The following is a 14,514-nucleotide window of genomic DNA, read 5'->3' as shown; positions in this document are numbered from 1 at the left end:
GGCTGTTGTTAAAATTAGAATATGGATTTATGTGTCACAAAAGAAGCACATTTTCTCCTTATTCTTTTAAAATCTGTTTTAGTCTGTGTGTGCTTTTCCTGCAAATTCCTGCCTGTCTATACATATACACACATGAATACAAATGCAAGTGCTCTCTTGGGTTTTTACGATGTATAAATATAAAATATCTGTCCATTCTAATGTGAAATGTGATTAGGAACATTTATTTTGAGTAGTTTCTTGAATAAGTGTAAAATATCAATGATGTATCAGTCTTTAATAAGAGCCTGAGAATCTTGAAGCTAATTTAGCAAATATTTGCATCAGATATCTGCCAACTTTCACATTTCTGGAGTGTGTCCGTGGAGGGGATTAAATGGGAAGTGAGCGGATAGTGAAGAGGCAACAGGAAGTAGCTGCTGGTAACTTTATACTCTTCGTTTAACCTGTGCTCTGTGCAGTTAAAGCTAATTACCTCTCTAAAAAGGTGTATTTTGAGCTCACATATTAATGTGCTGTTTAAATGAGGTTATGGATACGGTGTGTCTGCCAGTCCTGCTTCCAGAAATTTCATTTCTGTGAAGACAGGTTTGCTAGCAGAAAGGTTAGTAAGGTCTGCTGCCATCAGCTTGAGGGCTGTGCTCAGAAAGGGCACGGTGTTCAAATGTAGCACAAGGTTTTACAGGAATTAATAATGCTTCTGCTGTTGTGGCATGTAATTCCCTTTATGTCAGGTACATAAAGGAGAATATCAGTACTGCTGCTTTTCCTTGCAAACTCTTTAAAGGGGTGATCACACGTGAGGGAAGGAAGGAGGAACGAAAGCGCTCTTACACTGTTCCCAGGAGAACTTTAAGCAGTCTGCTCCCACATTCCTTTGACAAGTGATTTAGAAACCAAAGAAGTTGAAACAATCTAAGCTGCTGGATCAGTTCTCCCAACGTCTCATGTCTGGCACTGATTGTTACAGCGCATAAAGATTTCAGTTCCTGCAATCATAAACTGTTGCTCTTTGGCTGATAATAAAATTATGACTTGCTTTCAGAGTAACACATGGCATTTAACAGAGAATAACTGCAACAAGGCTTCCATAACGCCTTGGTGAAGTATGCCAGAGCTGGCTCAAACTTCATCATTAGCAGAAATCACTTCAGAGACCCAGATGGGTTTTGATGTTGCTGGGGTTGACTGGGCTGGATTTGTGTGGTATCTGTGGCTTGGACTGGGTTAGGGCAGCGAACAAAACCAAAAATCACGAGATCCAGGCAGGCAAAACAACAGATACAACTGCTATTTTCAGATGCTTATAATGGAGGGTCTGGTTTTAAGCAGTCTTTTAACGTCATGTGTACAGTGGCATCTTCCAACAGCAGCAGGGGGAAAAGTATTATTTAGATCAAACTGAAATAACATGTCACCACATTTCAGTTCTTGCCTTTGGACTTTATTGGTGTCAGCATGACCTGTGGAACTGCTGGGCCAAGAATGGCCAGAGGGATGGACAAAGTGGGCAGCAAAACCTGAGCACATGTGGACAGAGCCAAGGAAGGAGGGCAGGGAAAATTCCTGATGTATAAACATCGTGCTTTTAAATTCACAGCTTGGCCAGCAGCACAGTCATTAAGCAGTTTGGAGGAAGTGTTTTGCAGGTAATTAATATTGGGCTCTTCCACAGGGCATGAGTGTGGTTCTCTTAAAAGTTTCATTTGCAAACTAAGGGACTTGAAATACCCCCACCACCTGAAAGAGTCTCATTTTAAATAAATATTCTTTTGTTCTCCCAAGGGACTTGGGTTAGAGAGTTCACATACAATTTTGTGTCATCCTGTTGCTTTATTCTTATTTTTCCACCCATCCTTAATTAGAAGCTACCATTCCAGATAAAAACAGTACAACCCATATTTTGGTACGTAGACATTTAGTTATAGCCCAAAATTATTCATATAAATGCTCATATTCACTGCAAACTGTGCAGCACAGAGCTGATGGCTGGCCTGAAATTGGTGTATATTGGTTTTATGCCTTCCTTTTTTTCCGGATGAGATTCTTAACCTGTACCAGCAAGATGTGGAGGGATCAAACCCATGATGTAGCCATTAAATTCAAGATATTGAAGGTGAATCTTGTGGCTTCTGTAAGGATATTTTATTTTAATAAGTGTAACTGTCTGGAGGAAAAAAATAAGTATTTGTTGTTAGAAAAATTATCCAGATAAAGTAAAAATATTTGTTCAAATTTCATTTGGTTTAAGGACTACCCAATATTTGCCTAGCTCTGTCTTTGTTAAATTTCAGACTATGCATTGTCAGCCTTTTTCAAGTGACTGCTACTTTCATTTAAGCAACCAGTAACAATGGCAAATAAAAAATCCTGCTGTTGATTTACTAATTGCCTTCAGATGAAAGGCAAGAATTATAGATCCAGAAATTATGTTCCAGCCTTCTCCTCCTCCTCTGAGGTAACTGAGGAAATGCACATACATTGGGATGGGTGTGTATCTAAGGTAGCACTAACATGCCAAGAGATTAAATTTTTGCTTCGACAGTCAGATGCAAATAAAAATGTTTACTGTGTGAGCTGCTCACTCATCACTCATCATAATACAACTCCTTGTGACTCAGACCATAATTCTAGTGACCACAAAGAGTAATACAGAGGTGGAAAGACCATGCACCTCTAAATATTGTCAAATGCAAACAGGCTGGGAAGAGGCTGCAGTGTCCATTTTCTTGTGTTGGAATGTGTTGGAATCTGAGGTATTGATGATTCTGAGATTGTAGAAAGTCTCTGTCTCTCAGCCCCACTGCCAAAGCAGAAACCATCATTGGTCTGTGCTGGTTTCCAGGTTGTTTATTCTGTTTATCTCTCACATGTTCTGCTGCCCTGCCCAGCTCTGTCCTGCAGGGCAGCGTGTGGGGCTCTGCCCTCAGTGGGATGTTACAAACATTAAATACCAGAAACTCCCTGGGCTGGATTGACAATAACGTGCCAATATCTGTCACCTACGTTGGACAGTGTGTCCCCAGCCTGAACCAACAGAAAAATGCCAACACCACAGTGAAACATGGAGGGCATGAAGAAGGAGAAAAAGGACAAGGCACACCCAATTTCCTCCATCTTGTCCCCTTTGGACCCCTAATCTAGAATCCTAAAATTTTACTTTTGCACCCGTGCCACACTTAATTATTACTGATATCAAACACTCAGAGCTTGTAATTCATCCTGTAAGATTGAAAACTCTTTTCCATGGACAGAGATCACAGCCAGTGTCTCTGGGGGCTCTGTCCAGGGGGGTTCCTGACCCCTGCCAGGGTCCCAGACCTGCCAGGGCAGCCAGAGGGAAGCCCTGGATTCCTACCAGAATGCAGCACTGAGGTCTTTGAGGACTTTGTGGTAAACCTGACTGCCTGGACTCTGCTGGCCATTCCCCTTGTTTTCAGCTTCTAAACTCCAACAAAAAGCAGTACATCAACTTGCCCCTAATCTCCCCTGTTAATACAAGTATTGTCATTGCCACAGGCATCCTGTCCAAGTATCAGAGGAGCTGAATGTGATTCATGTGGCTAAGGAAGAGAGGAGGGTTATGACACAATCTGTCTCCTCACAGGGGCGGGTGACTTGTTGAAAAAGCTCACAAATCACCACTTTCACTGACTGCCAGATTTCTTTTCCCAGCTCCTCCCCACTCCACAGCCCAGGGTGAGATCCGTGTTGTTTGTGACAAATTTCTGAGTCACAGGTTGCTGACCAACTTCAGAAGTTGGAGGGGTTAGGGTTAAAATTAGCTGTTTTGGAGATTCTTAGTGCTGAAAAGGCACACCTGAGGAAAACATCAACTGACCAACATTTCTTGCCATATCCTTTGATACTTCTGCTGATTATCTCAATTTTAAATCAAAGCTGTTTAATTGTTCTCCAAAGTCTGGTTTTTTTTGTGTCACATGAGAAGGAAAATTCAAGCTCTTTTCTTGGAAGAGGACTCAGTAATGACTGGATCATGAAAGTGATACTTAGACCTTCCCAGCAACATTCCAGTATTATTTTCATGTTAAATCAATGAGTATATTCCAAAGAGAGATTTGGAAAATAAAAACAAAGAAGGTAAAGCAGGTGATGGGAAGTTTTATTTTTCTTTTCTTTCTCTAGAACTGGGAGTTACAGCTGATTTGGAATTGTTCCAATTGTTTTAGGTTAATATCTCTTGCCATCTGATGGGCAGTAAACTATATCCAAAATCACTAAGGAGACTGTAATACAGATGCCCCAAGAAATTGCTTTGCAGCTCCTGGCTTCCCATGGCAGGACAGGTCCTTCTTCAGTGGGTAAAACCTGGCTGGATGTCCTGGCATGGAGTGGTGGTGGATGGTGCCACATCCAGCTGGGGACCATTACCAGTGGTGTTCCCTAGGGATCAGTGTTGGACCCAGTCCTGTTTGGTGCCATTATTGATGATCTAGATCGAGTGCACATGCAGCAAGTACAAAGATAACACCGAGCTGGGTGGGAGTGTTGATCTTCTGGAGGGATGGGCCGAGACCAATGGTGTGAGATTCAACAAGGCCAATTTCTGGATGCTGTCCTTGGGTCAAAACAACCCCGTGGAGCACTCCAGGCTGGGGACAGAATAGCTGGACAGTGGCCAGAGAGAAGGACCTGGGCGTAGTGGTTGTGAGCAATGGAACATGAGCCAGGTGTGCCCAGGGTGCCAAGGAGGCCAATGGCACGTGGCCTGCACAGAAATATTGTCCCCAGCAGGACCAGGGCAGGGCTGTGCCCCTGTTCTGGGCACTGCTGAGGCCACGCCTCAGGTGCTGTGTCCTGGTCTGGGCCCCTCAGTTCTGGAAGGACATTGAGGGGCTGGAGCAGGTCCTGAGAAGGGCAATGGAGCTGGGAGGTTCTGGAGGGTAAAAGCCCTGCGAGAAGCAGTTGAGGGAGCTGGGGGCATTCAGCCTGGAGAAAAGAGGCTCAGGGGAGACCTGACCCCTCTCTGAGCTGCCTGACAGGAGGGTGGGGCGAGGTGGGGATCAGCCTCTCCTCCCAGACAAGATGAGAGAAATGGTTTGAGTTGTGCCATGAGAGGTTCAGACTGGATGTCAGGAAAAATTTCATCACAAAAAGGGTTGTAGAACATGGGAACAGACTGCCCAGGCAAAGACACCATTCCTGGAAGAGTTCAAAAAATGTGTAGATGTGGTACTTGAGGACATGGTTTTATGGTGAAAAAGGTGGTTGTGCGGGTTGGACTCGATCTTAAAACTCTTTTCCATTTTTAAGAATTCTATGATTCCTGTAGGCAAAGTATTTATGGCATGCAGTTGATTTTTTATCTGCAGTGGTACTGCCATCAGCATATTTTTAGCTGCCTTGCCTTAGCGTATCTTTCATTGGAAGAGGCATAGTTAACATATTTGGCTTCTAACTTGTCTAGCCCAGGTAACAATCTTTGGTCTTTAATGCTGGATCTTCTGAAGTAACAGCTTTATAGGAAACCCTGCAGATTCAGCTTTTTAGACCTGTGTAACCACATGAGCAGTGTTTATTTGTTGTTTGTGAGTTCTCGTGTCTTTTGTGCTGTGGGTCTTGAATTCAATTGCTGCTGATACATGTGACATCTTGCTCAGTTTCCTCTCAGTCCTGACTCTCACAACAGCAGAATGCTCTCCAACCATCCACAGATGGCCTTGGTTCATGTTACACTGTTTTATCTTGTCTTTATACGTGCCACAGAGCATTACCGAGGCTCAAACAACTGCTGTACGTCAATCAGACACTTTTATTTAGCAGGTCATTTTTCTGTCTACTGTACCTTCCTGTGCTTATCTGAGGCCTTTCTGGCTGACCTCACACCTGCAATTTAGAGCCATTTCTGTGAGGTCTTGAACCCTAGTTGTGTTTATTATGAGCTGGTCAAAACCTTGTGACAAAAGTATATTTTGAGAAGAGTTAACACGTTCTTCTTTTGATGGTGAGTGCTGGTAAGTGAGGTATGGAGTGAGAACCTGTAAATTCTGTTTCCAGCATTCCTGTTGACCCTTTAAACAGGAACAAAAGACCAAGATTATTGAATTTAGAGGTGTTGCAGCTATGCTGAAGGACATGGTTAAAACATAAGAGCTAGATGCATAGGAGAAGAGTATAAATAATAGAATGCAAGTCAGCGCAGACATACTCAAAGTTATACATTTAAGCAGAAACAAAGAGTAAAAGCAGAATGAAGAACAGGCTGATGGCTAAATAAAAGGATTTTAAAAGGATCTGGAACTTATGGGTCCTAGGCTGAAAAAGTATGAATTTTACTATATGGAAAGAAATATGTCCCAGGAGTCTGTGAAAAGATTTTAAACCAGTCTCAGCTGGAGTCAGCTGTGTCTCCTCTTAAATCCTTAATTTCAGAAGAAGCTGGGAAATAGTTGGTGAAGAGGAACCAAAAGAAAACCACAAAGCAAATCTTGAAAAATAATCTATGAGGAAAAGACAAAAAAACTCGTATTTTCTTTCACAGCATGAGGAGGGACCTGCTAATTAGAGATGTAGAGATAATCTTCAAATATGTAAAAAAATCTCTGAAGTGAATGGAAGGACCTATGTTTTCCTTTATGGTGGTATGTTAACCATGAAGTTGAAGAGATAATTCAGATTAGGCATGAAGAAAAATGCTCTTATGATGGGTAGGGAAGAAGCAGATGGAGAAGCTGTGAGTTCCAACTCTAGAGGTCTTTAGAAGAAGACAAAACAAGAATATTGCAAATAATTATTGGCTCTAGGATGGAATAGTGAAGCAGATGATCTCGTCAGACATCTTTCAGCCCCTGTTTGTTGGTGCCATTGTGATTATCTCAATTTCTTTCAAAATAATCAGAGATAAGGATGCTCAGTTTCTCTCATCTTACAAAGGTGCCACACTTGTATCTAGTGCCACACTTACATCTAGTTCAGCACTTTATGGCTTGAAAAGTGTCTTTTGATTGAATAAAAATTTGATTTCTTGATTTGTGTTAACTAGCACCATGTTTATTTTCAGCATTTGTGTTACGTTTGGGCCTGTTGGACTCAGCATCGATTCAGAAGCTATAAATATATATTTTTTAAATCTGTTCACAAATTTTCAGTTGAAAAAGAAAAGGCAGTTGGGGAGGGGGATTATAATTCTATTGGTGACATTGTGCAAGTAACTATAAATGAGAAGTCAGCTGCAGTTGAAGGGAGCTCCTTGGATTCCTGTGTTAGCTGAAAATCCAGGCTGAGTGTTGTGTTCCCTGGCAGAAATGCAGTGCCTGCAGTGGAGCTGGGAAATCAACCTCTGGGGGCTCAGGTTACTTTTGATGCTCTGAGCAAACAGCTCCATTCTCACAATGTTTCAGTGTGCAGGATGAACTGAGGAAACTCTTCTAAACTTAAATAAATCTGCAGATATATTTTTTTTTTTAATGGTGGTGTTTCCATGTGAAATATTAAAATTCATAGGAAATGGGACATAATAGTGAAGGACAGATCATGTTTTAGAAGGTTTTGCTCCCTAGAGCCTTTTAGAAGCCTGTGAGTAATTGGGTGGCTAGAATAGTTCCTGATAATAATTTGATCATTTAAATAAATTTTTAGTTGCTAACAAAAAACTTCTAATTTTCTTTCAGTAATTTCTAGGAATAACACATCTATTGCAATTTTTGCCACTTGAAAGTAAATACAAGATTCATTGACTTTGCAAAAATACTGTGGAGAATAGATATTTCAAATTAAATAGGTTTTGTTTTGGTAAAATAGTTTTTTCCCCTGAAATTATAACTTTCTAGAAAATACCAGTCTATTGATTTACCACTCTTGAATGCTGGAAATGAGAGAGTGTTCAAAATACCTTTAAGAAGGTACATTCTTAATGTACACTAATTTTTAATGTACAGTAAGTACAGGTTTAATACGTATGAAATAAACAGTTCTGGTCTATGCACATATTTTTTCATATTTTTTGTCATATAAAAGCTACTTAATATACAAAACTTTTATTAACTGTTGCTTGAAACTTGAACTGTAAAAATTCTCACAGCACTTTTTTTTCCCCTCCCAGTCACAGGTGAACCATCATTCATCCAATAATGAAACTTATCAAGAAAGGTTGGCACGACTAGAAGGTGATAAAGAGTCGCTTATCCTGCAGGTATGTCCAAAAGAGAGAAGAATTTTGCCTGCATAGTTGATATCCAGTGCATGAAAGCTGAAGTGGCAGAGTATTTTCTGTTAAACAAATGTTAGCAGGTCGCCAAACATAGCTGATGTTTAACTGGGAATTAATTTGTAATCTGTATCATCCTTCTAAATGATTTTGTGATGGGGCAGGCTGGTAGAGGACAGAGGTGTAACAGCAGAAAAAGTGGGGGGATGACAAAGTGATTAAAAATAATTCTGTCCCAGGCCACTTCTGGCATGGTGGTTCTCATTGTAGGTTTGCTAGGTTGTGCCAGTTTTCTAGGTTCTGTGTGCTACCATTTTTTGTGAGCCAGAAGACTGGCAGGTAGATGGAACTGGTATTTTTCCTGTTTATATGCTGTACCAAAATTGTTTACATCTTCAAAGAGCTTAAGGGGGAGGGAAGCAGGGATAGAGAAAATCTGACAGTAAAATGCATGCCTAAGCTCTTCCAGGTTTCCTGTTTCTCAGTTTACCAAGCTTTTTTTTTCCAAGATCCCATGTCCCATGTAAGCTCTCCTCCTGCAGAACACACGTTGCACAATTTCAAAAAAAAAAAAAACTTTTTCTGTGTATTTTTGCTAGTACTAAACTGTATATTCCATGCTTTATAAAAGGTGAAGCTGGAGATTATTTAAATGTCTTTGAAGATCCTTCCCTTCATGCTTTCAAATGCATATTATAAGCATATATATTTATATCAAACAAAGTTGAAGTCTGTTGGGTGGGTGTTCTCCCTGCTTTCAGTCACAATTTTCTGTAAACATGTCTTGTCCTGTATGTTCTGCTCATACTTGTGTTCATTTACTGAGCAGAAGCCTCACTGCTGTTGTCAAATAAACAATGAATGTTTTGAGACACAAGCTTTGGCTTGGTTGGATTTTTTTTTTTTTTTTTAATTACTGTTAAACTAAATTGCTATTACCAAATTTAGGAAAAAAACCCACCTGACTGAAAAACAATCTTCTAGTTGTAATTTAAGTGTGTGCTACAAATTCCTTTTATAATTTAGATTTATTAGAACACATTTTATTAATCAACTGTTTGTTAATGCTAGAAACTTGATCCTATTAGTAAAAGCAAACAACTTCTCACAGTGTACATTCATGTTTTGGATGCAGGAGCAGCTCATGAGTGGAGAGACAATTAGGGTGCCAAATCCATCTGTTCCATCCAGAGCTGATGGTGGGACTGTGCACCTGGGAGGGTCTCCTGTGTTCCCCACATTTCTGTGCAGCTTCTTTGGGTCTGACAGGGCCAGTGCTGGTGGCTCCCTGCAGACTGTCCCAGGCTGCTGCTCAGGATGTGCTTTTCCTCTCTTTGTCCTGCAGATTTTCAAGAACTATTTCTTCATCCACACAAACAGGTACCCAGGGAGGCAGCCAGCCAAATGCACAAAACACAGGGGTTTGTAACATGTTTTGGGACCTGCCTAGAGTTTTTCTTAGAAGGAACAGAGTAAAATCAGAGCTTGAAAATAATCTCTCTTGCATTTTACTCCCATCACTTCCACCCTCCATCAAACCCGAAGGCTTAGTCAATATTTTTGCATTTTCCTTTCCCACTGCGCAGCGTTGCTGTGGAACTGCAAAAACCCCCAGGCAAATAAGACAAAAAAAACCTCAGTCTGGAAGGTGAACATCAACAACAACAAAGGTGCCAAGGTGGAGCTGGGTTTAGGACCTGGCTTACAGCATCTCCTCTGTCCAGGCAGTCACATGTGAGGAGCACAGGCAAGCCCCAGGCTGAGATTTGTGGCTGGAGGGACTGTGCTGGTGCAAAGCTGCTGCTGGGTGTGACCTGGGCAGGAAGGAGGACAAAAAGGGAGCAGAGCATCTCTGTTCTGTGCCTCATGCTGAATTGCACCAGCCACTGGCCCACAGCTGCAGGCTGGAGGGAATGGGAGGCTGGGAGCACTCCAGCCTCAGATTTTAATCCTTTCTAACACTCTAACACTCCAATTTTAACTAAGTGCTCAATGCCCCTCACTTTTACAGAAAATATATTACCTACAGGCTGAGTCTTGCAGGTGTTGCACTACTAAAGCAAGATGGAATTGCCAGCCTAGCATAAACTGGGATTTTGTTCTGGGTGCAGCCTTCAGGTTCCTTGAAGAGTCTGGCAGATGTGATCCTGGATAGAAGGGAAAATATGAGCTCCAAGTGGCTGATGTGCCTCTCAGCCCAGCAGCTGGAACACCCAACACATGCTTCTAAAGCTGCTAAGCTTTCACTAAATTCCTTTGCAGGTCACATTTAACATGAAGAGTTTTCTTTCCAGGTTGAAGTGGTATTTAAACCTAACCTGAAGCTCTAAATAAAGCTGTTTTTCTTTCTCTGGAACTTGTATCACACTGAAGGAGAGAATTCAGTTTGCCCCTTCATTCCTTCTGACCTCACATGGGGTTTTTTTTGTGTATCATCCCTCATTTAATGGGAACAAAACAAAGTAGACAAGCAAGAGATTTCCTTGCAGGGAGTTCTCCTGCTCCAGCTTGGATGTGTCCCCCTGCCATCTGCCTCCACCCACTCCTTCCAATCATCTCTCATCCTGAGTTCAGCTGTACTTTAAGCTACAGACAACTACTTCAACAGGAGAAAAAAAATTCTTTTTCTTTTTTCTTTTTTATTTTTTTCTGTGATTTTTTTCCCAGGCATGCTTGGCATTATGTCAGCAGGTAAAAGAAATACAGACATCTCCCTCCGCAGCTTCCCTGAAGTGAACTCAATTGTTCATTGGGTTTTAGACATGCTGTGTAGTGGATGTATCTTAAAAGTTTCACTTCTGTATACTGTACATTTTTTATTTGTTTTATTGATAAAGGTGTTGCAAGATTGGATGTGAGAGCATATATAAGGTTTTGTTCATGCATTTTCTTCAAAATTGAGTTCAAACAACTTAGGCTCCTCTGTTTGTTTTAGATAATATTTTACTAGAATAATCAAGGCTTTTATATAAAGAAATAGTCACAATGAATTAATGAGCGTATGGTCTCCACTGGGTTTTTCCTCATATCTTTCTAACATCAAAACTTGGTGCAGTTTTTTCTACTTTGCAAGTTTTGGGTTCAGCTGCTGGGCTTTTTGTATTGCACACTCACTTCTCTGTACCACCATTCCCACAGCTCTTTACCAGGATTGCTTACTGTTTCTTTTCCTGGGGTTCATTGTCTGCATCTCCCTGCTTTGACTTTCATGTTTTGGCTTGCCAAAGCCTGGGATTCTTTGTTGGAATAGAACTTTGCCACAGCTAAAACTTGCCTTTTACTCATTGCATTCTTTATAGCTTCAGAACTCTTTATTGATAGGTGGTCTATCAGTAAAGTTTTGTTCTTGTAAGAAGTAAAGTAACTAGTTGGGCTGGGAAGGAAGAGTTTCCCTACTTAACTGTTTTAGGGAGTGAAATGCCAACAGCACCCGAAACAGTGATGCACGCTCCAAAACCACATAAAATATTTCCTCTGTTATTGTTTGCTCCTTTCCAATTTTCCAGACTTTTGCATGAAGGGACCCAGTCTACCTGCAGGTAGCATTCCACCTCTCCTTGAAATGCGCTTTCTTTTTTATATCAAAACAAAACAGTTGCAGGGGAGGGGAGATGAGAGGGCGGGGTTGCAGTGAAATACAGGTAAGGCTGCAAAACTTCTGCCTTGGTAGAGCAGGTTGCTGCAGTGCACAAGAATATTAAAACATTGAGAGCTTTAAAAGGGAACTTCTTGTCAAAACGTGCATTTGGATGTTATATGCATAAGGTAATTGAAACTTATTTACAGTCAGTTCAGTAGCACTTTGCTTCTCCTCTCAAATTGCAGGTGAGTGTTCTCACAGACCAGGTGGAAGCTCAAGGAGAGAAAATCCGGGACTTAGAAATCTGTCTTGAGGGGCATCAGTTGAAGCTGAATGCTACAGAAGAAATGCTCCAACAGGTAAAAATCTGGATTGCAGACCTTCTCCAGAGGTGGGGTGAGCACACATGGTCAGCTTGTCTGCATGTGTGACTGCCTTTGGCAACAGGATAAAACACAGAGGAAGAAAAAAAGCTTCTTTTATTGTTCTCCTCCTGCTTTGCACTTCTTTTTTTTTTCCCCTCAATAAATGTTTCTTTGTTTTCCTGTTGCAGAGAAGTTTTACTGGCTGGTTGCATAATGCTGTACGTGGCAGCATGTAAAATGAAACTATTTGTCTTATTTGAACTGTGCTTATTTGGACATGGCTGAGTAACTGGTTAGACAGGTTAAATGTATCTAATACATGTAGGAGTTATAGAATTAAGAGGTTTTATTTAAATGCCTTCTGTTTTTCTATGGCTTTGAAGTTGAACAAGCAGCAATTTGAAATTAATTACTGTATCAAGTTCTGTTCTATAACCATTTTCTCTTAACTTCGGAGCTTTCCCCTTATTTTGATATAAGAAAATCAGTATATAAAGACATTTTTTTCTTTATTTCAGTCAACAGTTTCAGCCTATGTGATTTAGTTTTTGCTCTTTGATGTTCTATGTTGAGGGAGCAGAGCAAATGGTAAATTAAATATGTCACAGAACTTGCAGGTCTGTTGATGCCAAAGTCCTTTCCCTGTGCAATTTTCTGTTTTTACAGATGCAAATTGTCCACTGTTAATGCAGTACATAAGATACCAAAAATATATTTGAAACTGTAAATATGCCTCAAAAATCTATGCCAGAATTATTTTTGATAGATACTGTTCTTGATGAGCTTAGTTCTTCACCCCACACAAATATTTTGTGTCATATATTTTCTATTTTAGTCCACGTGAGACAAGCCTTTTTATTAACTGATGGTAGCTTTAAATTATGATAAAGATCCTTGTGCATGTATATGTAAACAGCAGCAGTTTCTAAAATATAAAATTATATCCTAAACATTTTAAATTATAATTCTCAGAGGTTCTTGGAAAAAACTTCCATCTCACACAGTCCAAAATGCTTCCAAGCTGGGAAAGGCTGTATTCTGAGGGGACATCTTTAAAAAGACAAACAGTGAGTGCATGTAGTTTTACAGTGGAAAACTGGAAATGGAACTCAAATTATTGAGTTATTACAGTGATTATTTAAGTTGTGAAAATCTGGTTTCAGGCTTCAGGAAGGCATTCACAACAGAGGGCAGAAGCTCCCTGCCCCAATCTAAATCTAGACAGTTTTTCTGTGACTTCTGCTGAAACTGCTTATTCTTTCTCTGACTTAAAATGTTTTGCCCAGATATTCTTCTGAGGAAACTGTGAACTTAAAGCCTTATTTACCAGAACACTGAGGCATCTGAAAATAGAATATAAAGTTGCAGGAACATTGCCATTTCAGTGAAAATGGTTGCATCTGCTTGTCTGGCCTTAGGCATGTGCATGAATCGCTTACAAAGCTGATCCTAAAGTGATAAGCTGCAAAAGGCTGTACCAAAGCTAAATAAGTCAGAGAATCTCCAGATATGTCTAAAATAAGACATTTATTATTTCTATCTAAATTTTGGGATAACTTTGAGCAGCTGTAGTTGTTGTTTCTCCCAGTAGATAGTGGGATATGGGAAACCCAAGTTAGATCTCTCAGCAGACAGAGAAGTTGTCCGTCTGTTATCTCAGCAGAGGATCCTATTTAATATAATTTATTTGTTACCTTCCCCATTCACCTTGTTGAAAATATTATCTCCTTTTGGATAATCCTTTGGGGGATGAGTTGAGATTTGGGCAGAAGAGAATGACCTGATTGTGTGGTGATCATGACATTCATGCCAGATATGTGGCCAATGGACGTTTCTGCAGATAATTTGTCAAAAGTAGACTGAGTGTGTGGCTTCAGGGGTTTCAACAGATAAATCAGTCAGGTTTTGGAGAGATTCGGGTTCAGATCTTCTCAGCCAGCAGCTGCTGCTGGTGTCCTGCTTTTCAGAATGACTTCTGTTACCCTCTTGAGACAGGCTGTAGTGTAAATTCGGATTTATTTCATGGTTCTGCTTCCTTATTTACAATATATTGAACTCCACTGATTTTTTGCCTTTGTGAACTTAAGTTAGCTGCTTCCTCTAAGTGGAAAATGGAACAGTAAAGGTAAAGCCCTGTCTTTTTAATTTCAAGAACTTGAAAAAGAGTGACTCATAATTAATTCTGTGCAAAAAATGCTTCAATAAAAAAAAGTGTAAACTTTGAGATAACCTAATGATGGTATCTGGAAGTTCCACAGCAGAAGGGGTATCTAATGCCACCCTACAAAGTAGTTTTTTCTGAATCTGTGCTAGCAGAGACTTGTCAGGGTGGGGTTACTGGCAAAAAAATCCTTTTGGCTTATGATTTATGCACCGTTGTTTTGAACCCTGCTACAAAGTGA

At 40.4% G+C, this 14,514-nt stretch overlaps 1 protein-coding gene across 7 annotated transcripts in view; it reads left to right on the top strand.

Moving 5' to 3' along the window:
• PPFIBP2 (PPFIB scaffold protein 2) overlaps window positions 1-14,514 on the top strand; it is a 96,336-nt gene that overhangs the window by 46,629 nt on the left and 35,193 nt on the right. For all 7 annotated transcript variants that reach the window (XM_021527572.2, XM_077784388.1, XM_077784385.1 and 4 more), the window contains 2 exons: window positions 8,063-8,152; window positions 11,993-12,106. In XM_021527572.2, coding sequence (XP_021383247.2) covers window positions 8,063-8,152; window positions 11,993-12,106 — 204 coding nt within the window. The remainder of the gene's footprint in view (window positions 1-8,062; window positions 8,153-11,992; window positions 12,107-14,514) is intronic.

Source organism: Lonchura striata, chromosome 6, assembly GCF_046129695.1.
Source record: "Lonchura striata isolate bLonStr1 chromosome 6, bLonStr1.mat, whole genome shotgun sequence".
In the NCBI taxonomy this organism is placed as follows: domain Eukaryota; kingdom Metazoa; phylum Chordata; class Aves; order Passeriformes; family Estrildidae; genus Lonchura; species Lonchura striata.
Note: the sequence above shows the minus strand (reverse complement) of the source record. Positions and strands in the feature narration are given on the sequence as shown.